Source organism: Mobula hypostoma, chromosome 11, assembly GCF_963921235.1.
Source record: "Mobula hypostoma chromosome 11, sMobHyp1.1, whole genome shotgun sequence".
Taxonomy (NCBI): Eukaryota; Metazoa; Chordata; class Chondrichthyes; order Myliobatiformes; family Myliobatidae; genus Mobula; species Mobula hypostoma.
In genome coordinates this window covers 82,580,027-82,605,011 of record NC_086107.1, presented here as the reverse complement: position 1 = coordinate 82,605,011, position 24,985 = coordinate 82,580,027, and the positions used below count along the sequence as shown (strand labels likewise).

Here is a 24,985-nt window from a genome sequence, read left to right as displayed (position 1 = left end):
ACTGTTGCTTTTTACGATGTATGTCAGTGATATAGACTATGGGATTAATGGATTTGTGGCTAAATTTGCTAATGTTACAAAGATAGGTGGAGGAGCACAAAGCCTGCAGAGAGATTTAGATAGTTTAGGGGAATGGGCAAAGAAGTGGCAAATGAAATACAATGTTGGAAAATGTACGGTCATGCACTTTGGTGGAAGAAATAAATGGGCAGACTATTATTTAGATGGAGAGAGAATTCAAAATGCAGAGATGCAAAGGTTCTTGGGAGTCCTTGTGCAGGATACACTAAAGGTTAACCTCCAAGTTGAGTCAGTGAAGAACGCAAATGCAATGTTGGCATTCATTTATAGAGGTATTGAATATAAGAGCAGGGATGTGATGTTGAGGCTCTGTAAGGCACTTGTGAGACCACACATAGAGTGTTATGTGCAATTTTGGGCTCCTTATTTTAGAAAGGATATACTGACAATTGAGAGGGCTCAGAGAAGATTTGCGAGAGTGATTCCAGAAATGAAAGTGTTACCGTATGAGAAGCGTCAGGCAGCTGTTGAGCTGTATTACCTGGAATTCAGAAGAATGAGGGGGGAATCTCATAGAAACATTCCGAATGTTAAAAGGCCTGAACACATTAGATATGGCAAAATTATTTCCTATGGTAGGGATGGCCAGGACGAGCAGGCATGACTTCAGGATTGAAGGTCGTCCATTTAGAACAGAGATGCAGAGAAATTACTTTAGTTAGAGGGTGATAAATCTATGGAGCTTGTTGCCACAAGCGGCTGTGGAGGCCAAGTCATTGGGTGCATATAAGGCAGAGATAGATAGGTTCTTGATTAGCCAGGGCATCAAAAGATATGGAGAGAAGGCAGGGGAGTGGGGATGACTGGAAGAACTGGATCAGCCCATGATTGAATGGCGGAGCAGACTCGATGGGCTGAATGGCCTGCTTCTCCTATATCTTATGGTCTTATGGACATGTCAATTCTCCTCAAACTCTGAATGAAATATAGCCGCTGTCATGCCTTCTTTGTAATTACGTCAGTATGTTAGGCTTAGGATAGATCACTGGAGATGTTGACATACAGGAACTTGAAACTGCTCACTCTTTTCAGAATCCTTCAATAAGAACTGATGGGTGTGTGTGTGTGTATTCCCTCAACATCCCCTTCCTGATGTTCATGATCAATTTTTTGATCTTACTGATATTGAGTGCAAGGTTGTTGCTGTGATACCACACAAGCAGCTCTAGCTATCTCACTCCTTTTTGCTTCCTTGTCACCATCTGAAATTCTGCCGACAATAGTTGTGTTGTTAGCATACTTTAAAAGGAGCTGGAAATATTCAAGCATTCGGGACCCTTGCTCTGGCCGCAAGCCCACCCATGTTAACTAACCCTGGAGTTCATGACCCCAACCCACTGGGCTGGCTCTGACCCTGACTGCACTCTGGACTCCTGGCTCACACTCAGAAACAATGAGGTTAGATGCTGAATGGTCAGGGTTTCTGAACAATTGAGTTAGATTAGTTTATTGTTATGTACACCAGGATGCAATTATGTTACTTGGGCCAGAGTAAACATAATAATGAATACAGCAATGAGTGCAAAATAGCAATGGTGCAAAGATAGTAGTTCAATGTAAAGTGGTACCAAAAGAAATACTAGAGTATTGATAACGGAATAACTGAGAAGTAGATTTAAGAGACCTTGCACTGAGTATCAGTAAGTCCAAGGAATCGATGATGGACTTCAGTAAGGGAAGTTGAGCGAACACCCACCAGTCCTTATCGAGGGATCAGAAGTGGAAAGGGTGAGCAGTTTCAAATCCTGGATGTCAGCATTTCTGAGGGTCTATATTGGGCATTGCTGGGAGGTGTGATGTGAAAAAGGTGATTGGTTCAGAAGTCTGATAGCAGCAGGGAAGAAGCCATTCCTGACTGTCAGATTTCAGAGTTCTATTCTAATTGCAACCTGGTATACAGCAAGGAAAAGTTAATCAATTATTTCCTCTGCTTTAAGAATCTCTTCTGCTTTTTGCAAAAGTCCTTGTGCCTCAGTATTATTCGATCACTGGGTGATTTATAAATAGAAATCCAAAAGTATCTTGGTTTTCTCTGTTTCCTTTTTCTCAATCTTTGCCAGCATGTTATGTCAAAGCCTATATGCTCTTATTTTTATATCCCATGGTGTGGCACTTTAAAAACAAACACATTATAGTAACTAGCAGCAGGAATACTGGTTGAACTCAGCAGGTCAAGCGGGATCTCTGGAGACAGAAGGACGGCCGACATCTCAGGTCAAGACCCTTCATCTAGACTGATTTTTTTTGTCCAGATTCTAGCATCCACAGTATCTTGCATCTCCAATTTACATTGCCCTAGGTTGCTCTTTCTGTTCTATCAGTTACAACTTCAAAAACGCTCTTTTCCCTTCATAAATCTACATTGAATCTGCTAGGTTCTATTCCTGTCACCACCTAATTAATAGTGGAGTCTAGCATTATCCCCACAATTTGTGTCAGGCCATATGGCCTGGTTCCCTATTAAATCAGTCACAATCGAATGTCAGAGGAGATGCGATGGGCTGAATAGCTTATTTCTGCTCCTCTTTTTGAAAATGTCTTTAAGGTCTTTATTCCTCTTAACTAGTTGTGTTATATTTGTTTGAATCTGCCATCTCTTTGCATCGTGAGCAAATGTTGATAAACTAGACAATCCTCTCATCCAAATTATTGGCATAGATTGTGAACAAATGGCGCCTCAGCACCAAACGAAGGGGCATATTGCTGGTCTCAGCTTCCCACACAAAAACATGACCATTCCCTCTGTTTTATCCTTTAACCAATCCTAAATCTGTGCTATTATATAACCCTCAATATTGTGTACTAATTTTGTTTGCTAATCTCTTGTGTAGCACCTTATTGGAGGCCTGCAGAAAGTCCAAATACACTACATTAACTACGAGGGGTGATTGATAAGTCTGTGGCCTAAGGTAGAAGGAGTCAATTTTAGAACACCTAGCACATTTATTTTTCACCATAGTCCCCTCCTACATTTACACACTTAGTCCAGCGGTCGTGGAGCATATGGATCCCTTCTTTGTAGAAGTCGGCATCTTGGACCTCCAGAAAGTGGTCCACAACAGGGGTGATTGATAAGTTTGTGGCCTAAGGTAGGAGATGAGGTATACAGCTCTCGTTACATGCACTTGCAGTTCAACTCTTTGAGTGATTATACAGAAAGTTTGAAGGTATTAACTCATCTCCTTCTACCTTAGGCCACTAACTTATCAATCACCCCTGCTGTGGTCCACTTTTGGAGGTCCAAGACGCTGACTTCTACAAAGAAGGGATCCACATGCTCCACAACTGCTGGAATGAGTGTGTAAATGTAGGAGGGGATTATTAGGTTTTCTGCAATTGACTCCTTCTACCTTAGGCCACGAACTTATCAATCACCCCTCGTAGTTGCCTTTTATCCATGTGCTAGTTGCTACCTAGTATGGGGTGTCTAGGGAGGGGTGGCACCTCTGGTGGGGGGGCCTGCTGTGCCCTTTTCAGGACAGCTCGTCCACCTTTGGTCCCCACATGGTGCTCAGCTCTCACCAAGTAGCTGTAGCATGCGCAGCGGCCAAACCCCAGTAAATCATCTTGGCAGACGGGCTAAACCAGATGAGGGTAGCCGACGAGTCTTCAACCCTCGGTGAGGTAGGAGGTCTGCCTATTCCAGCGTGTGAAGTCTGGCCATGGCAGATTGAGTGGAAGAGACCGATTAATGGTCCAATGGTCAAGAAGGCAGGCCAGCAGGTGTTGGTGGAGCGCTAAGAGCACGACAAGGCACTTAGACGTCCTGGTCATCCACTACAAGAGGTGGTGTCCCCTTTAAACTCACCCGGCAGAAGGCAAAGGCAAACCGCTGCTGTAACCTGCCACGTATATGATTTCCCAATATGTCAGAGCGGTGTGGAGAGAAATTGTCCGCCAACTGGAAATTTCAGATGCGACCTATGATGAGCTGTTACCTCAAACAAAATTCCAATAAATTTATCACGTGATTTCCCTTTAATGAATCCTTGTTAGCTCTGCCCATTCTTATCTGTAACCCCAATTCATTAAATGTGAATTCCAATTGAAATCCCATGCATCACATTTCGGTTCCATCAATGACCACAGTTATATCCAAACTATCCAGCTTTGTGCAGTTAACTGTTCTTCTCCTGAGATGTATGTAGATATTTGCTTACAATGACACTAACACAAATATGTGCAAGTAGTGTGAGGTACGGGTACAATGAAAAACTTATTTGCAGCAGTATCACAACACATAGAACATAAATTATACAATAGAGTGAAGAAAGACTGTGCAAAGCATGACAATGATGTTTAAAAAAACAAGTTGAGGAAAGAATGATAATGCAACATTGGATCTGTACTGTACCATTGCTGAGGTAAAATTAGGGTTGTGTAGGTTGGTTATGTATGTTCCTGATGGTTATAGGTAAATAGTTATTCCTGATCTAGTGGTGAGGCTTCTGTCCCTCCTTTCTAAAGCGCACAACCCCAATGATCCAGCATAGTTTATAAAAAGATGAAGGAATGGATCCTAATTCTAGATAAAGATTGTTCATAAAAGACAAAGAATGGGAGTTGTGTAGGTTTTCACAAATAGAATGACGGAGGTGTTTTATGTTTCAGAAAAGCTGTAGCAACTCATTTATTGAACATCAAAAAAACTGAATTCAAAGTGTGCTAAAACCCTTTACATTTTTACATCATCATGTCAGACCAACCACTTAAGGTGAAAGATGGTTTAATTGCCATTCTGATATGCCACATCCCATTCCCATTCTGATATGTCTATCCACAGCCTCCACGACTGTAAAGATGAAGCCACACTCAGGTTGGAGGAACAACAGCTTATATTCTGTCTGGGTAGCCTCCAACCTGATGGCATGAACATTGACTTCTCTAACTTCCGCTAATGGCCCACCTCCCCCTCGTACCCCATCCGTTATTTATTTATATACACACATTCTCTCTCTCTCTCTCTCTCTCTCTCTCTCTCCCCCTCCTTTTTCTCCCTCTGTCCCTCTGACTATACCCCTTGCCCATCCTCTGGAGTTTTTTCCCCTCCCCCTTTTCCTTCTCCCTGGGCCTCCTGTCCCATGATCCTCTCATATCCCTTTTGCCAATCACCTGTCCAGCTCTTGGCTCCATCCCTCCCCCTCCTGTCTTCTCCTATCATTTTGGATCTCCCCCTCCCACTTTCAAATCTCTTACTAGCTCTTCCTTCAGTTAGTCCTGACGAAGGGTCTCAGCCCGAAACGTCGACTGTACCTCTTCGTAGAGATGCTGCCTGGCCTGCTGCGTTCACCAGCAACTTTGATGTGTGTTACTTAAAGTGAAAGCTCAACTCGATGTCAGTGGTTGTGAATTACGTACATTTCCATCAATTACGTTACCTTACACAGCCCTCACCCTAGAATTCACTAAAACTAGCATTGTGAGCCTGTCCAGAGTTTGGACAAGGGGCTCGGCTCAGGTCCTATGATCCAAGAGTGAAGAAACAGCAAGTGCCTCTGGTTCATTCAGAGTTACATTGATACACTCATGGTTATGTTGTGACAGCAGGGGCATGTAACAGAATCCTCCAAATCTTGGTGGGGCCAAATTAAGGTGTTCTACCAAAATAAGTTCAGGTTTTACCCCCTTATGTATGATAAAAGTCTTTTCTCTCCGTTCCAAAACACATAACAGCCCATTGTAAGGGGGGCCTAAGGGGATGTTGCTGTGCTTCATGGCGGATGAAAACAAACGAGGCAGAATGTAAGTCAACAGGAACTCAAGGATGCTGTACGCCATAATGGGAGGTAGGAATAAGTGAAAAGGAATTGAATTTACTGAGGGTGAAATGCTGTTGAAAGTCAGGAATGAAATCACTTGGCACTCTTAACGGCTGTCTGTATACCAACTCAGCCACGGACGACTGCAGGTCCTCTTTTGGAGCTGTTCTGAGCCCCAGCAGGACCCACGGGAGACCACCATGTCAACAATCATCAGTCAGGGAAGCCCTCAGAGCAGCCTTTAAGGAGCAGTGAAACCATTCGCATAGTCCATTAGACTGTGAGTGGTATGCCATGGTGTGATGTAGCCTAACACCGAGGTTTTGGATCATCGCACCCCAGAGGTTTTGTATGAATTGAGGACTGCGGTCGGAAGAAATATCAGATGGGGTTGCAAACCGAGCAACCCAGGTGCTGATGAATTCCCGAGCCGCATCTGCAGACATCATCGATGCTAGGGCAATGGCCCCTGGCCATCTGGTGGTACAGTTCACCATGGTAAGGAGGTGGGGGAAGAGGACCTACAAGGTCCACATTGACATGGTTAAACTGTCAAAAGATGCCAATGGTGCCTGAACATGACCTAATTTTTGCCCGCTGGCACTCCACACAGGCTACAGTCCAATCACGCATATCCTTTCAAAGCCATGCCACACAAACTTTAGTGCAGCTAGTAAAACCTTCCGGCCCAGAAACGAGAGACCATATATGGAGTCAAAAACAGCCTGCCTCCGGTTTGTGGGCATAATTGGATGAGGGTAACCAGTTGAGATATCACACAGGAGAGAAACCTCGGCTTTCTGAACTTAATGCCATCGCATCTCCTCTGAGATTCGATTGTGACTAATTTAATAGGGAACTAGGCCAGATAGCCTGACACAAATTGTGGAGATAATGCTAGACTCCACTATTAATTAGGTGGTGACAGGAATAGAACCTAGCAGATTCAATGTAGATTTATGAAAGGGAAAAGAGAGTTTTTGAAATTGTAACTGATAGAACAGAAAGAGCAACCTAGGGTAATGTAAACTGGAGATGCAAGATACTGTGGATGCTAGAATCTGGACAAAAAAAAATCAGTCCAGATGAAGAGTCTTGACCTGAAATGTCGGCCGTCCTTCTGCCTCCAGAGATGCCGCTTGACCTGTTGAGTTCAACCAGTATTCCTGCTGCTAGTTACTATAATGTGTTTGCTTTTAAAGTGCCACACCATGGGATATAAAAATAAGAGCATATAGGCTTTGACATAACGTGCTTGCAAAGATTGAGAAAAAGGAAACAGAGAAAACCAAGATACTTTTGGATTTCTATTTATAAATCACCCAGTGATCGAATAATACTGAGGCACAAGGACTTTTGCAAAAAGCAGAAGAGATTCTTAAAGCAGAGGAAATAATTGATTAACTTTTCCTTGCTGTATACCAGATTGCAATTAGAATAGAACTCTGAAATCTGACAGTCAGGAATGACTTCTTCCCTGCTGCTATCAAACTTCTGAACCAATCACCTTTTTCACATCACACCTCCCAGCAATGCCCAATATAGACCCTCAGAGATGCTGACATCCAGGATTTGAAACTGCTCACCCTTTCCACTTCTGATCCCTCGATAAGGACTGGTGGGTGTTCGCTCAACTTCCCTTACTGAAGTCCATCATCGATTCCTTGGACTTACTGATACTCAGTGCAAGGTCTCTTAAATCTACTTCTCAGTTATTCCGTTATCAATACTCTAGTATTTCTTTTGGTACCACTTTACATTGAACTACTATCTTTGCACCATTGTTATTTTGCACTCATTGCTGTATTCATTATTATGTTTACTCTGGCCCAAGTAACATAATTGCATCCTGGTGTACATAACAATAAACTAATCTAACTCAATTGTTCAGAAACCCTGACCATTCAGCATCTAACCTCATTGTTTCTGAGTGTGAGCCAGGAGTCCAGAGTGCAGTCAGGGTCAGAGCCAGCCCAGTGGGTTGGGGTCATGAAATCCAGGGTTAGTTAACATGGGTGGGCTTGCGGCCAGAGCAAGGGTCCCGAATGCTTGAATATTTCCAGCTCCTTTTAAAGTATGCTAACAACACAACTATTGTCGGCAGAATTTCAGATGGTGACAAGGAAGCAAAAAGGAGTGAGATAGCTAGAGCTGCTTGTGTGGTATCACAGCAACAACCTTGCACTCAATATCAGTAAGATCAAAGAATTGATCATGAACATCAGGAAGGGGATGTTGAGGGAATATACACACACACACACCCATCAGTTCTTATTGAAGGATTCTGAAAAGAGTGAGCAGTTTCAAGTTCCTGTATGTCAACATCTCCAGTGATCTATCCTAAGCCTAACATACTGACGTAATTACAAAGAAGGCATGACAGCAGCTATATTTCATTCAGAGTTTGAGGAGAATTGACATGTCCATAAGACCATAAGATATAGGAGAAGCAGGCCATTCGGCCCATCGAGTGTGCTCCGCCGTTCAATCATGGGCTGATCCAGTTCTTCCAGTTATCCCCATCCCCTGCCTTCTCTCCATACCTTTTGATGCCCTGGCTAATCAAGAACCTATCTATCTCTGCCTTATATGCACCCAATGACTTGGCCCCCACAGCTGCTTGTGGCAACAAGCTCCATAGATTTATCACCCTCTGACTAAAGTAATTTCTCTGCATCTCTGTTCTAAATGGACATCCTTCAATCCTGAAGTCATGCCCTCTTGTCCTGGCCATCCCTACCATAGGAAATAACTTTGCCATATCTAATCTGTTCAGGCTTTTTAACATTCGGAATGTTTCTATGAGATTCCCCCCTCATTCTTCTGAATTCCAGGTAATACAGCCCAACAGCTGCCGGACGTTCCTCATACGGTAATACTTTCATTTCTGGAATCATTCGCGAATCTTCTCTGAGCCCTCTCAATTGTCAGTACATCCTTTCTAGAAGAAAACGAAAACAGCGGAAATCCAGATAGAGACTGAGACGCTCATAGTCAAACATGTTCTACTTCCTTTCGGGGGGACGGAGCTGGTGGCTAAAGAAGGCAAGCGGGTGCCACAAACCTTCAACCATCTGTTCATGCACAGTTCCCAGAGCATAGTCTTAAGTGTCAGTAGTAATGGCTATGAGTATGTTGTGGAGCAGGTGTGCCTGTAGGGTTGCGTAGAAGAGCTAATGTAATATCATCAAATGCCCTGGTCATGTCTGCTGACCAGTTAAGCACTTGATTAGGTATATTGCCTTTAAACACATTACAGTATACAGGGGGAGCATAAGTAGAGCAGTTTGTGGAATGAAGTGGTGCTAGAAGTTCACCATGCCTAAAAACTCCTGTAGATTTTTTCAGTAGTGCAGGGCAGTGGGAAATCCATAATAGTGGCTACTTTTGATGGGAAGGGTTTTGCACCATCTGCGGAGATACGATGGCCAAGAAGGCAATGGTTGACAACCCAAACTGCCATTTAGCAGGGCTAATAATCAACCCATTATGGCTTAAGTGCTCGAAAAGAATGCGGAGATGGGATACATTTTCAGATTTGGACAAGTATGTCATCCAGGTAAACAAAAATGTGGTGCATGCGCTTGACAGAATCTTTGTGGGGAACTTACTGGGGGAGCAGGATAACAACCCAAAGTCCTTGACATCCACGAACTAGCAATTTTTAAGATTGTCCAACAGTCTTTGGGCACATGGGAAATTGAGTAGAGGTCTAGCCACTTCAGGCAGCACGAAGTCCCATGTGTAATGTCGCCCATCAACCTCACCCATTGTGTCCCATAAGTCCGCATTTGCTGCCATTGGCAGTCTCCAGCGACATTTCATTGCTGTTTGAAGAAGAAGAAAGCCCTTAACTGTGAGTAGAATCATCGGGACGCAGTCGTGACGGCCTTTTTTTTTTTTAGCAGGCTTTCTTATTTTTACGAGGCCGAGTTGCTAGCTTGACGCTCAACCCAGCATGGATGGAAAGCGTGCAAGGGAGCCAGCTGGATTCGAACTCAGGAGCCTTCGCTCCAAAGTCTGGCACTGATGCCACTATGCCACCAGGCGGCCTATTGCTGTTTGCCTTCTCATCAATTGGCGATGCTGACAGCACACTCACTTGAGCACCTATGTCACACAAGAACGTCGCCCTGAAAAGATGTCCGTAATGAACAGTAAACGACCTGGCAGCTGGAATCCATGGTGTTCACAGACCTCTGATGTCCCATGTGCTGGCACTGTCAAAGCTGCAAGGTGGTTGGCACTTCCTAGTGTTCCTACCAAAGCAAGCACGTTAAAAGTAGAAGCCCGGCATCGTCTGATTTGCAACTGCAGGTATCCTTATGTAGGGGGCCTTGCTGATAGGGTTAATTGAGGTAGAGAAAGGAAGAGGAATGATGCATCGCTGCCTGGCTGAGTGTAAACTATCAACTATTTTAGCAAGCTCCCTATAGTCCATCACAGATGCATTAGAGAGGGTTATGCAAATTTGATCAAGCATTTGCTGCATGAAGTGTTCTTTAAAAATAAACAAGGATGGTGATTTCCCGGGAGAGATATAATGTGTCCCATTAGCTCCAAAGGCTTACCATCACCAAAGCTGGGAAAGGAGAGCAACTGTTTGGCACACTCAGACTCCAATAGTCCAAAGGTCTGTTTAAAAAAAAAAGTTTTCAGCCATCGGTATTTATCACGTTCAGGTGGGTGTTCCAGTAGACTCTATACACTCACAGCCATGGAGTTGTTGAGCGACACTACTACATAGAAATATTTGGTATCGTTGGCAGAGATTTCTTGAAGTGTGAATTGAGCCTTTGCTTATATGAACCAAGCGACAGCATTTTGCTCCCAAAACTCTGGCAGTTTCAAAGCGACTGCATTGGCTGACGTGTTCAATAACTCTAGAGTCATCCTAGAGTATTGGGGTCACAAAGGTAGGTTTTCACAAATAAAATAGCGGAGGTGTTTTATGTTTCAGAAAAGCCGTAGCAACGTATTTATTGAACACCAAAAAAACGAACTCAAATCGCACTAAAAGCCCTTTATGTGATTATGTCATCATGTCAGACCAGCCTCTTAAGGTGAAACCCAAACTAAATATCAGTGGTTGTGAATTATTTACGTTTCCACCAGTTAAGTTACCCTACAGTTGGAGGTAGATAGTATTAATCTGAAGATTTTAAGTGCTGGGGAGATCAACAACTGAATGCATCAGTTTAGGGTTATGAAACGCTATCAGAACTTCCAAAGACTGCCAACTAAGTTGAAGAAAATTTTGATAAAGTTTAAGGAATATTCCCCCACTCCCCCCGCCCAAGGAAAGGGAAAGTGGTGAGGATCTGCCTGGAAGGAAGTGAGGGCAGATTTAATTGATCCTTTCATTTGGGAACTGGGTATGTATCATTAAGTCTATGGGCAAGAGATTGGGACTAGCTTGATCAATATATAGAGACGCTATTGACTTGACAGATTGCAGGTCCTCCCACTGTGTCAGAAAGTCGTAGAGCTCAACAGCACAGAAACAGACCCTTCATAACTATGTGTACCAGAGGATAAGGGTGATCAAGTCAAGTCACTTTTTACTGTCATTTCGACTATAGCTGCTGGTATAGTACACAGTAAAAACGAGACAACATTTTTCAGGACCATGGTGCTACATGAACAATATAAAAACTACACTGAACTGCGTAAAAAAACAACACAAAACTACACTAGGCTGTAGACCTACCCAGGACTGCATAAAGTGCACAAAACAGTGCAGGCATTACAATAGATAATAAACAAGACAACATGCACAGTAGCGGTCAGTAGGTTGGTGTCAGTCCAGGCTCTGGGTATTGAGGAGTCTGATGACTTGGGGGAAGAAACTGTTACATAGTCTGGTTGTGAGAGCCTGAATACTTCGGTGCCTTTTGCCAGATGGCAGGAGGGAGAAGAGTTCGTATGAGGGGTGTGTGGGGTCCTTCATAATGCTGTTTGCTTTACGGGTGCAGCGTGTGGTGTAAATATCTGTAATGGCGGGAAGAGAGACCCCGATGATCTTCTCAGCTGACCTCACTATCCGCTGCAGGGTCTTGCAATCCGAGATGCTGCAATTTCTGAACCAGGCAGTAATGCAGCTGCTCAGGATGCTCTCAATACAACCTCTGTAGAATGTGGTGAGGATGGGGTGTGGGAGATGGACTCTTCTCAGCCTTCGCAGAAAGTAGAGACGCTGCTGGGCCTTCTTCGCTATTGAGCTGGTGTTGAGGGACCAGGTGAGATTCTCCGCCAGGTGATTTGGTGCTCTTAATGATATCTATGGAGGAGTCGTCGATGTTCAGTGGAGAGTGGTCGTTCCGTGTCCTCCTGAAGTCAACAACCATCTCTTTTGTTTTGTTCACATTCAGAGACAGGTTGTTGGCTCTGCACCAATCCGTTAGCTGCTGCACCTCCTCTCTGTATGCTGACTCATTGTTCTTGCTGATGAGACCCACCACAGTCGTGTCATCGGCGAACTTGATGATGTGGTCGAGCTGTGTGTTGCAGCACAATCGTGGGTCAGCAGAGTGAACAGCAGTGGACTGAGCACACAACCCTGGGGGGCCCCCGTGCTCAGTGTGATGGTGTTGGAGATGCTGCTTCCGATCCGGACTGACTAAGGTTTCCCAGTCAGGAAATCTAGGATCCATTTGCAGGGGGAGGTGTTCAGGCCCAGTAGGCTCAGCTTTCCAATCAGTTTCTGAGGAATGGTTGTGTTGAATGCTGAACTGAAGTCTATGAACAGCATTCGAACGTATGTGATAGACTGACAAGTTCTCTTTCTATGTTGCTACCGCTGAGTATTTCCAACATTTTCTTTTGGAGCCCAAGAGCCAAGTTGAGCTCAAAGAACAAGAAGTATGAATTTCAAGCTGACATGTTGTCAGTAAATCCAAACAAACAGAACATTAATGCATAATCTTTGGTAAATTAGACTTGGGTGCTGGAAAATCATGTCAACTATGAGAGAAAAGATGAATGCACATGAAGAAAATGATAAACTAGTTATCTGATTTTAAAAAACTATACTGATTAATTTTTTTTCTCCTTTTACTTTCTGAAAGGATGCTCATCGTTTCGGCAAAAACATCTTCCAAGCAATGTTAGACATCATGGCACTCTTCAATTTGGATGGGAAAAAGCCCTAAATGTAGAAGCCCTAAATTTACCTGACACAGCAAAAGGGAGAAAAACAAAACAATGACGATCTTGAACATCTCGAATTTTTGAGCGTCCATCTTCTGAAGGACCTGGCGTGCGTATGCACTGTTTTTTTGTGTCAACTTAATTTATTTGTTTGTGTCATGGGGGCTAATTTTTAAATTAAAAGAACAAAAGGCAACAACAATGCAAAAGAAAGGGACTTACGTTGGATTTCTGGTGTGTGTAAGAGACTGGGCTTGAATTTAAGTTAAATTCTTTTTTTCCCACTTTAAAAAAACAGGCTTGTTATTACCCTTCTACTTATTTTGTGCTAACATGCAGAGTTTGTGCTCATTAGCCTGTACACCCCTCTGTCTTTAAACTCAGGATACACAGTAACACTGCAAAGAGTTTTCCCTCATTTATCCTTGGGATTGAAAGGGTCAGTATCAGGGAGCAATCAGTTGAGTAAGATTCACTGGACCCAGTGTTGAATGGCAAATAATTTTGCAACAGTGGAGCTTTACTGCAGGACCCACATTGCATAGGTGTGAGTGGGGCTGTGAAAAGTTTTAACACAAAAACTTGCTGCAGATTTTTTGTGGATTGGGGACACACATGTTATCACCTCGTCCTTCTTAGATCATTATTGAGGAAGTAGTATTTCATTTGATGGAGAGATAGGATTACTGTTCCAACTTTGTATCTAGTTGATCAGATTTTTTAATGTATGGGTACCAAGCTTCCTAACCCTCTGGCTGTAGCTGAGGATATATATATCCACTGTTGCTTAATTTTAGAAACAGTAGTAGCTTTGAAATAAAAACTTGTGTACCACTGAGAAGTTCAATCCCTGTTGTTACTTGGAAATAACTGCTCATAGATACTCACATAATATATAGTACAGCAGAGAGACAGGCACTTCAACCCTCCATGTCTGTGCTGATACTAATTCTATGTGCCTGCAACATGTTCTGTATGTCTCCATTCCCTGCCTATATAGTGCCTTGTAAAAGTATTCTGCCACAACCCTTTGTTCACATAAATGAGTCTTACAACTAGGGATTTTGATCAATTTAACCTAAGTTTTACTTGTGAATCACATGCTCCTTTTTCACAGTAGAGCCCAAAAAACAGAAAATTTTAAAGCATGAAAAGCAAAAAATTCAAAAACTGAAATGTCAGCAGTTTATAAGTTGTCATCTCCCACTGCACAGTACTTAGTTGAACCACCTTTTGCAGCTATTACAGTCCATTAGCTTTGCACGATGTAATGGAGCAAGATTTGCCCATTCATCCTTGCAGAATTGTTCAAGCTGTGCCAGGCTAGCTGGGGAACAGTGGTGGACAGTAATCTCAGAGGTCTTACCAGAGAAGTTCAATAGGGTTAAGGTCAGGACTTCTTCCTTGCCATTCCTCCATAAATACTGTTTTTGTGTAAGGCCTTAGATTGTGGAGCTATGAATTCATCTCCAGTAGCAGCCACTGACTGCTGCAGCTCACTCAGTGACTGATGACGTCACAGTCAGCTCTCTTACAAGAGCCATTATTCTCTGGCGACAAAGTTTAGAGCATTGACCTAGGCAGTGTGGCTGTAGTTTCATATTCTTTCCACACTTTCATGATACTCTGAGGTATGTTCAGTACCTTTAAGATGATGTCATACCTTTTCCCAGATTTGTGCTTCTCCGTTATCATTTCCTTGAATGGTCTTTTGTCTTCTACCATGCTGTTGGACCTTACAGAGAGAGTGGGTTTTTATTCAGGTGATCCTCCAATTTTCTACATCAACAAATTGGGTGAGTTGGTGAGGTAATACAGAGTGTTGCACCTGAGGAAAGTTAGCATAGTAATTACAAAGGGGATGAATACTTATTTAACTTTACAATTTTGGTTTATAATTTTTAGTAAATCATTGGCGGGTGTTGGAGTTTTTATTTTGATGCAAAATGTTTTGTAGGTTAGTTCAAAAATCCTACTTCAATATATTTTAAATTTAGAAAACAATACAGTAAAATGTGAAATAGTTTTGGGCACTGAGTACTTTTTCAAGACATAGTATTCGCATGTCTGTCTATATGCCTTTTAGATGTTATCATTGTATCTACTTCTAATACCTTTCTTGGCAGCATGTTACAGGCACTTACCACTCAAAAAAATAAGTTTGCCTCACCAATCTTCTTAAAGCTTTTCCCCTCACCTTAAGATTATGCCTTCAAGTAGTTGATGTTTCCACCCTGAGAAAAAGGTTCTATCTGCCCTACCTATGCCCTTTACAATTTTATCTACTTCGATCAGTCTGTCCCTCAGCTTCCAAAGAAAACCAAGTTTATCTAACCTCTCCTTCCAGCTAATACTTAACAATCCAAGGAACGTCCTGATGAATCTCTTCTGTGGCATCTTCAAAGCCACCATGTTCTTCTTGGTTTGCAAACAGAACTGAACACACAACTCCAAATGCAACCTAACCAAAGTTTTACACAGCTGCATCATGAGTTCCTGACATTGACACTCAATATCCCAACCAGTGAATGCAAGCATGCCTATCCTTACATTTGTACAGCACAGACAATCTGTGCTATCACTATTTAAAAAAAAACATGAAAGATCTCTTCTGAAAATCTGCATTAAGGTTCCAGTTTTAGGTGGAGAATTTATTTACTAGCTAAAAGTGCACAGCAGATCAGCAGCTTAATGGTTTAGCAGCCATCAAGCCCAGTTATGAAGATGACTACCCTGAGAAGAACTAGAAAGATGCAGTAATCCCAAGGAGAATTGAAGAGGAACCTTCATGAGGTGTTTTGTTTCAGTGTGGGAGAACTTCCGTGACACCCACGCATTAAATATGAAGCTCAATTTGTATTTCAAATTTTCTGTATTTTTATTATCTTTGATAAAATATTTAGTGCCATTATTTTCACAAAGACTGATTTTTATAAGCTGTTGATTTCAAGCCCTGTCTGATGAAGCTGGTGCCTTAAATGCAAATTATTAAAACTAAAACTGAACTGTTTGCATTAAACTGGACCTCTGGTTAGCCAGCATTCCTTTTCTCCATGTGGACAGTCTTTGCTTCCCTCATTTTCTGTGGGACATATAATTGCAATAACCTGGTGCAGATTGAATCCAGTTGAAACAAAGTTCACAGAGCTGTGATCTGGGTGGGTTGGGGAGTTCTAGCTTGAATAGGAAATAACCATTGAGTCAAATTGGTAGTTCGGATGGTGTGGAGTTCTAGAATTGACCTGTGCATTGCACATCTCTACCCATAATGTAGCTAATGTCCTGGATATGTTTGGGAAGATTTTCTTTTCTTTTACCTAAATTGTAAAGGCATCTTTTGGAAAAAACTGTTTTCGTTACTCCACCACCCATTGTATCATAATGCTAAAATCTCAGCCTTGTTTAGCAACCACTCTTTGCTGCCCTCGTGGATCTACTGTCCTGGGCTGAAACCAAAGACTGGCTAACCAGGAGTTTGAGGCTGGCTCTTAACACCATGCAATTTGTACTGTTTTTGAATATATTCCACTACATTGGTAATTCTGTATGGGGAATTCCTGTGAGAAGTTAAGCCTATCTGGCAGGAGAGTGACACCAAATAGAAGAAATACACGAGGCCTTAGATAAGCAAAATAGCTCAATATATGTGGAATTAAATGATGATTCTAGTTATAAGTAAGTGACAATCACATTTATAATAATTTATTGTACTATTTGCCAAAAACCTGTATTGTTGACCAAAAGCAGAGTTGAGATCCTGTTTCTTACTAGAATTGGAAGGGAATCTCCCTGTGGTACTCACTAGGGAAAAGGAAGTATGTGGAAGATTTATTTTGGCAATGGTTATTTTCTACTCTTAATCCATTTTCCTTTGCCTTTAGTAAAGTGTACCACACCATGTGCAATGATTTCACATTGTGTAATTTTTCCTGTGACAGTTGAGGGTGTGGGATTATTACTTTGGTTCTTTACACATAAGCTGAATGTAGCCCCTGACTTTCACCGCCCCCCCCTACCCCACTGCACCTTCGCAAGTTCAGCACTGCTCCATTACACAATGGAGCTGCTCAATGTTGCATTGGTGCTGCAGTTGTTTAAACCCACACCACTAATAACTGAGACAAAGTTTAGCCAGTCCCTTCTAGTATTGATAGGACAATATATAAAGGGGCACTTATCATTGTGTGTTTTGGCATCAGTATATACTGAGATCACATGGTTGTGGAAGGAAAAGATAGAACTTTTATTTGTCTCTGTTGGGTGAAGGGTAATTGTCAAGTCCATCTTTTCTTGTCCAACCTTAATTGCCCTCTAGGTAGTTGTGAGCCACCTCCTAGATCTGCTGCAGTCCATGTGGTGAAGGCACTGTGCAGTCACAGGTTGCAGGGTCTTGCCACAGTGAAAATGAAGGAAAGCCAATCTAATTCCAGAATCATGACTTTGAGTGATCGAAGGGGAAGGTAGAGGTGTTTCCTTGTGCCTGCTACCATAATTGATGAGTTTTGGAGCTGCTGACTATGATGCCATAGATTGTCCTTGGATTGTTTTTTTCACAGTAGTCAGCATGTGCTAGTGTTGGAGTGAGTGATTACAGTTGAGAACAGGATGTCATTAATCACCACTTTGCTCTGCGTGAGCTTCCTAATTATTGAAGTTCTGGGCAGTTAAGGAGTTTTCCACCGTACACCTGGTTTGTACTTTAATAGACTGATGAAACTAAAGGCAGTTTGCTCACTGCAGACGACCCAGCTACTGTAGGTAGTTGGGGTTTCAGCACTAAGAAGAGCCTTGACTTATTACAAATTGCAAAGGTCTTTAGTGGATGTGAGAGGGAAACTATTGTAAGTTGTGGCATTTTTCAGTCCTATTAACTGTTGATCAATATCCTGACATGACCACTGTCTGGGACAGTGGGTTCATTTTTCAAGTTACGTTATTGAAACAACTTGTCTGTAGTTTCTGTGAGCTGGGAACCAAAGAATAGTTCGAGTCAAGGCTTTTCTCTAAATTATTGCACATTGCACAGGCTTTGGTGAAATATGAACAAGAATTAGTTCCATCTGCAGTGGTGAAGCAAATATTGTGTCATTGTAATTCCATCAGTTTATTTTTGATTGCAACAAAACTACCTTTGTTTTCTGAGAGTTTGGTCCTCCTGGAGCATAATTTAAATAGTTAGCTGGCATTAGGAACTGGTAAAAAAACAGGTTTATCAAATTACAAACTATTTTGACTCATTGCCAAATAGCACTGCAGAGCCTCGTTGGTTTGAACCTTTGAGGTACTTCAGGCCCTTGACTCTGACTGTCCACTACGGGTATTTTTACCTTTCAGTTTTTAACCATTATTGTCTTTAAACCTTTGCAACTTCCCACATTTTTGGGTAAAGCCTAGTGCAAGTTAACCTGAGCCAGATGTTAAGCCACGTGCACGTCTTCCCCAGTGGGTAACCACAGATTAATGGCTGGTGGGTTGAACTGCTGTGCTGCAGGCTGTGGGCCATGTTTTAACTGCCTTTGCGGAGTGTGTGCCAGTGTTTTCTCTATTGGGAAGACTTGCAAACTAATTAACGCTCCTAGTGGCACTTGGTCACTTGCTTCCACCGTATATCCATATACCAAGGAGAGTTTTATGGATTGTCATCATCTTTAACAGGAAATTGGAATAGATAGAGCCATTCGTGAGCTCTGAGTTACAAGTTCCATTTCCATTTGCTGGGCTTATTCCTGTCTTGGAAGCAGGACCATTTCCACTGGCTACAATTGTTGAGGAAGACTGATAAACACTATAGTTCTATGTAAACTTTATACACAAGTTATGCTATCAAAAGCTCCTGCACAATACACAGCTTTTTATAAATAACATGTAATTCATCTTTCTATTCCTCAGCTAATTGATATAGTGAGCAATTTGACTTGCATGGCCTGGGAATACCACTCCCAGGATTGAGTCTGTAAATTGATCTCAGCCATGGGTTGGGCATTCACTGTACTTGGAAAAGGAGAAAAAAACATGATGGTTTAGGCTTACCAGTTACTCCCACTGGAAAATGCATGTTTCCTCATCAAAGTCGAGCTCATTTCTGAAATTCCTCTTTGATCATCACCCTGTTCAAGCACCTAATTTTGAATGACTACGGTGGACCCATGCCTGAATGCTTTGCCAGATTTATTAATTAGGTTGGTGCCCTCATAGTCATTTCCATAGGACCATAGCAAATCTAGTTCCTAATACTGGGATTTCTTTTGGGGGGAGTGAGTGAATTTTCATTCCGGGGGCTGCTATTACTATTTAAAATGTGTAATTTATTTAACAATAGGCAATGTGAGGGGCATATCCACCAACCCTATCTTTAAACCACAGCTTCCTTGTTCCTCTTATAGAATTACTGCTGCATAGGACATGGAATGAACATTCAGCAGCAGCCTGTGTGTGCTGGTTGCTTTGTACTTGAAACCTGAACTTTCTCTCTGAAACTAGCCCAAGCGTTCAAATCTGTCAAGTTTGAAAATTCCAGTCCCCGTAGCTGGCCATTCGTGTATTGCAGCACAAGGAGATAAAAAATAGGGAGTTGGTATACAATCTGAAATGCATAAATTCAGCCTTCAAAATTCCTAGATGGTAAGATGAATTAGATTTAAAACTTTCTGAATTTTGACCTTATGGTTTGACATGCTCCTCTGCAAGGGGGGGTGTTTCTCGTCACGGTTGTGATTTGAATTCCCAATTGTTATATAGGAGTTGAATGGCAAGGGAGCTGTAATTCCAGATATAGTTAAAGTATAACATTGTAGAGAGAGTGCAAGATCTACAGCAGCACACCATGAGCACATGGCCAGTCTTTCCTGAGCTGCAGTAGCACAAGACTTGTAACAGCCACACAAAATTACTGATACTGCTCACTGTGTTGGGTGAAAATGGGATGTCACTCTACTTTCGGTGCATGTTTTCAGTGTCATTACAATCATATTGTCTTTGTTAATCTGTGTGTATTTCCCTTTTTAAAAATTCACTTTTGATGTTTGTTTTTGTTTATAAATGTAAATGCAGTTATCAATGCAACCTGTAAGGGGACACTCAGAAGTAAAATGCCAATTGCCTGAAATCATTTGTGTTCTGTCTCATTTTTCTCCCCTGGATGTTAACCCATGTCTGATTATGACAAGCTAAATGAATGTACCTACTTTACATTAATATGTTTGCCCCAACAATTTACACTTGTTCAGTACCTTCGAAAAGGTGTAATTGAATAAAACATGATGCTGAACTACATGAGGAGAGGTTAGGGCTGTGACAAAAAAAATTGGGGTGGTTCTCTTTTTTTAGAAAAAGAGTGGGAGAAGAGGGAGGAGGGAAAAGAGAAGGGAAAAGGTTTAGGGAGGGAATTCCTGAGTTTGGGTACCAGCAACTTAAAGAACAGACTGTAGTGGTGTGCTACACACAGCGCTAGAATAACCCCATGGAGTCGGTGAGTTGGAGTTGCGAGAAAGAGATTTATTCAAACTTCGCGGCCTGCTTTAAAGCCTTCCCGTTCCCGCCCTCCCTGGGACGGGACTGCTGTGGGGAATGCATATTCCCAGACCCTTTCTGCGCGTGGGATTTTCCCCCTGCTGGTGAAGATGGCCTGGTGCCCTTTTTGGGGCCGGCCCTCTGCCTGCGCGCGCTGTTTCGTGAGCCGGTTCGTGGGTGCTAGAAAATGGGTCGCCACAAGACAATAATCTAAATTCAAACTAGAATTTTGTGTGTGTTGGAAAGATTTACTATGAGTGGCATATGGGATTGACTGTAAGTGTGTGTCAAATTAAAATCAAGCTCTCCTTACTCATCCACATTCTCATCATCTTGGCCACATGGTGAGCGTGTTGATGAGTGAGGAAAGCTTGGCTGTGTTCTGGGAGAAGATTAAATACAGCTGTATAAGGAAACAGCTTGCAGCCGTCTGGGTGTGAGGCACAGATTGTTGGTGACGAAAGTCGTGAGTGTTAGGGTATAGCAATGTTTGCATAAATGCAGCTTTGCCATGAGTACAGAGCACGTCATTTAATGATAAGGTAATTGACTGGAATTTATTGATATTCGCTGGGTTGGATTTAACCAGAAAGAGCTACTTAGACTTAATTTATTTAATGCACAGAATCCCATAAGTTGTGAGGTACTGGTGCAGCTTGACAAAGCCTTGGTTAGATCACACTTGGTTCAGTTCTGGTCACCTTATTATAGGAAAGATGTGGAAGCTTTCGAGAAGGTGCAGAAGAGATTTACCACCAGGATGCTGTCTGGACTAGAGAGCATGTCTTATGAGGATAGGTTGATCAAGCTAGGGCTTTCCCTTTGAGATGAAGGAGGATGATGGGTGGCTTGATAGAGGTATACAAGATGATAAGAGGCATAGATCAAGTGGACAGCCAGAGACCCCCCCCCCTCCACCCCAGGGTGGAAATGGCTAGTGAGGTGGGATAATTTTCCAGTGATTGAAGGAAACTGTAGTGGGTGGGGGCGGGGTGTCAGGGGTAAGCTCTTTACACAGAATGGTGTGTGTGCGTAATGCCCTGCCGGTGGAGAGTGGTAGAAGCAGATAAAAAACCATTTTTTTTTTAATTTAAAAAAAATTAAGATAGGCACATGGATGATAGAAAAATGGAGGGCTATGAGGCAAGGAAGGGTTAAAAGGTTGGCAAAACATTGTGGGCCAATGCTGAAGTTTCCAGGGTGGGGCCTGAACTCACAACCCTTTGTTTCAGAGGTTAACGAATTTACCCATGACTAATGCCTGGCAACTCTTGTCACTATATGTGAGCAGGACTGAAAGGCCATCCCTGATTTTTCTCGAAATGGCCATTCCAGAAGAAAGTTTAGAGCTCTGTCCGGGCCTGACTGAGGGGAGAGTTCAGCTCCGTGTAGCTGAAAGGCCTGGCAGTATTTCAACATTGAGCCCTATTTCATCGGACATTCAGTGGAAGCAGTGGCTTGTGATTCAACTCCCCAGATTCACAAACTCCACCCAGTAGGTAAGGTAATTACTACAAAGATTGGAATGATTCCTGGTCAAGCTTTAAGTCAAGTTTATTGCAATATACACAAGTATGGTGAGTACAAGGACAATTTTTTAAAAACTTATACTTTGTACTTTATTGTCGCCAAACAATTGATACTAGAACGTACAATCATCATAGCGATATTTGATTCTGCGCTTCTCGCTCCCTGGATTACAAATCGATAGTAAATATTAAAAATGTAAATTATAAATCATAAATAGAAAATAGAAAAATGGAAAGTAAGGTAGTGCAAAACAAACGAGATGTAGGTCCGGATATTTGGAGGGAATGGCCCAGATCCAGGTCAGGATCCGTTCAGCAGTCTTATCACAGTTGGAAAGAAGCTGTTCCCAAATCTGGCCGTATGAGTCTTCAAGCTCCTGAGCCTTCTCCCGGAGGGAAGAGGGACAAAAAGTGTGTTGGCTGGGTGGGTCGTGTCCTTGATTATCCTGGCAGCACTGCTCCGACAGCGTGTGGTGTAAAGTGAGTCCAAGGACGGAAGATTGGTTTGTCTGATGTTCTGCGCCGTGTTCACGATCTTCTACAGTAAAGGTGCTGGTGGGCCTTCTTGGCAGTGGATTCTGCTTGGTTGGACCAAGACAGGTCATTTGTGATATTGACCCCGAGCTTTTGACCTGTTCCACTTGCGCACCACCGATGTAAATTGGGTCTTGTGGTCCGCTACTCCTTCTGAAGTCAGCAACCAATTCCTTCGTCTTGCTGACATTGAGGGATAGGTTGTGTTTTTGCACCATGCCACCAGGTTCTTAATTTCCACTCTATACTCAAACTCATCATTACCCGAGATACGGCCTACAATTGTTGTGTCATCAGCAAACATATATTGTGTTCGATGGAAACTTGGCTACACAATCATGGATGTACAGTGAGTACAGCAGGGGGCTGAGTACACAGCCTTGTGGGGCACTGGTGCTCAGAGTGATTGTAGAGGAGAGCTTGTCCCCTCTTTTTACAGCCTGAGTCCTGTCTGTGAGGAAGTTGAAGATCCAGCTGCAGATCTGAGTACTAAGGCCCAGGTTCCGGAGCTTAGGAATCAGTTTATTTGGAATGATGGTATTAAACGCACAGATGTAGTCAATGAAAAGGAGCCTATGTATGCGTCTTTATTCTCCAGGTGTTCTAAGGAGGAATGTAGGGCCAGAGAGATGGTATGTGCCATTGACCTGTTGCTCCGGTAGGCGAATTACAAAGTGTCGAGGTTGACCGGTAGGCTGTGGTTGATGTGTGCCATAACCAACCACTCGAAGCACTTCATAGCAATTGATGTCAGAGCCACAGGTCGATAGTCATTCAGGCATGCCACCTTGCTCTTCTTCAGCACTGGGATTATCGTTGCCTTCTTAAAACACAAGGGGATCTCAGACTGAAGCAAGGAGCAGCTGAAGATGTCAGCAAACACTTCAGCTAGCTCGCTTGCACAGGCCCGGAGAATCCGTCCTGGGACGCCAACTGGGCCCGTCACCTTCCTTGGATTTATCTTCAGGAAGGCCCTTCTAACGACCTCCTCACTGATGATGAATCTCGATGCCACCAGGTCTGGTTCATCCAGAGGGAGCGGGATGCCCCTCTTCTGTCCGAATCTTGCGTAGAATACGTTAAGTTCGTCAGGAAGAGAAGCACCACAGTTATTGATATTCCCAGCCTTTTTTTGTGCCCAGTGATCTCATGTAGACCCTGCCATAGTCTACTGGCATCCTTCTGGTTAGCCTAGGCTTCCAACCTGGCTGGATATTGCCTCTTGGCGCCCTTAATGGTTTTCCGGAGTTCACGCCTGGATTCCGTGTAGTGACTGGTATCCCTGGACCTAAAAGCCACAGCTCTAGCCTTCAAAAAGGACTTGACCTTAATTCATCCAAAGTTTCTGGTTAGGGAATACCCGGATCATCTTGCGAGACACACAGTCCTCCGTGCATTTCCAAATAAAGTCCTTGACAGCTGAGGCATACTCATCGAGGTTAGCTGCCAAATCCTTGAATACTAACCAGTCCACCGATTCAAAGCAGTCATGGAGGACCTCATCCGTTTCCTCCATCCAACACAACACTACTTTTGACACCGTGACCTCCTGCTTCAGTTTCTGTTTGTAAATCGGGAGGAGGAGTACGGCCTCATATTGCAGCATCATCATGGGCACGTAGATTCTGAAAACACAGAACATAAATTATACACAAGTTAAACACAACAGTGAAGCCAAAGTGAGCCGTAACCAGTGATTTTTCTATAAAGGACAGAGTTTAACTACAAATAGTTGACAATTAACTCACAGGTCTTGGACTTTGGTCTCAACTGACACTGCCATCATTTATTTGTCCTGTTTCCCATTGTGGTCCTTGAGCCTGTGTGTCGATCACCTCCTTCTGGTATCCCTCCTTCCATTTCTCCCATGGTTTACTCTCCTATCAATTTCCTCCTTTTTCAGCCCTTTACCTTCTACCTACCTTCCCTCAGCTTCTCACTTCATCATTCTCCCTGTCCACCTACTTCCTCCCTCATGTGGCTTCACTTATCACGTGCTTGCATATACACCTTCCCCCTCCCCTACCATCTTATTCTAGTTTCTTCCCTCTTTCTAGTCCTGATGAAGGGTCTTTGATTGAAATGTTGATTCTTTATTCCTTTCCATGGATGCTGAGTTTCTCCAGCATTTTGTGTGTGTGTGTGTTACTCTGAAATTTTAATTTGTCACGCTTCACACAGAATCCATTTAACTCATGTCCAAAAATGTCTTTGTCATTGCAGATCAGAGGTGATCTGTTAACTCCACCCGTTCAGCACCTCACTGGACTTTGTTCATAGTTTACCATTACCTCCTCAGACAAATTGTTCTCACCCATCTCTATCATATCCTTCCTACAGAGCATTAAGCTAGTGAAACAATTGCTCATTTCCCCCTTAACTCCATCAACAATGACTATGCAGATTTATTTTGGTTTGTCTGTT

At 42.8% G+C, this 24,985-nt stretch overlaps 1 protein-coding gene across 6 annotated transcripts in view; it reads left to right on the top strand.

Moving 5' to 3' along the window:
- LOC134353879 (carnitine O-palmitoyltransferase 1, liver isoform-like) overlaps positions 1-20,087 on the top strand; it is a 141,240-nt gene extending 121,153 nt beyond the window's left edge. For all 6 annotated transcript variants that reach the window (XM_063062382.1, XM_063062383.1, XM_063062386.1 and 3 more), the window contains one exon: positions 12,908-20,087. In XM_063062382.1, coding sequence (XP_062918452.1) covers positions 12,908-12,991 — 84 coding nt within the window. In that variant the 3' untranslated portion in view covers positions 12,992-20,087. The remainder of the gene's footprint in view (positions 1-12,907) is intronic.
- The last annotated feature ends 4,898 nt before the right edge of the window (positions 20,088-24,985 follow it).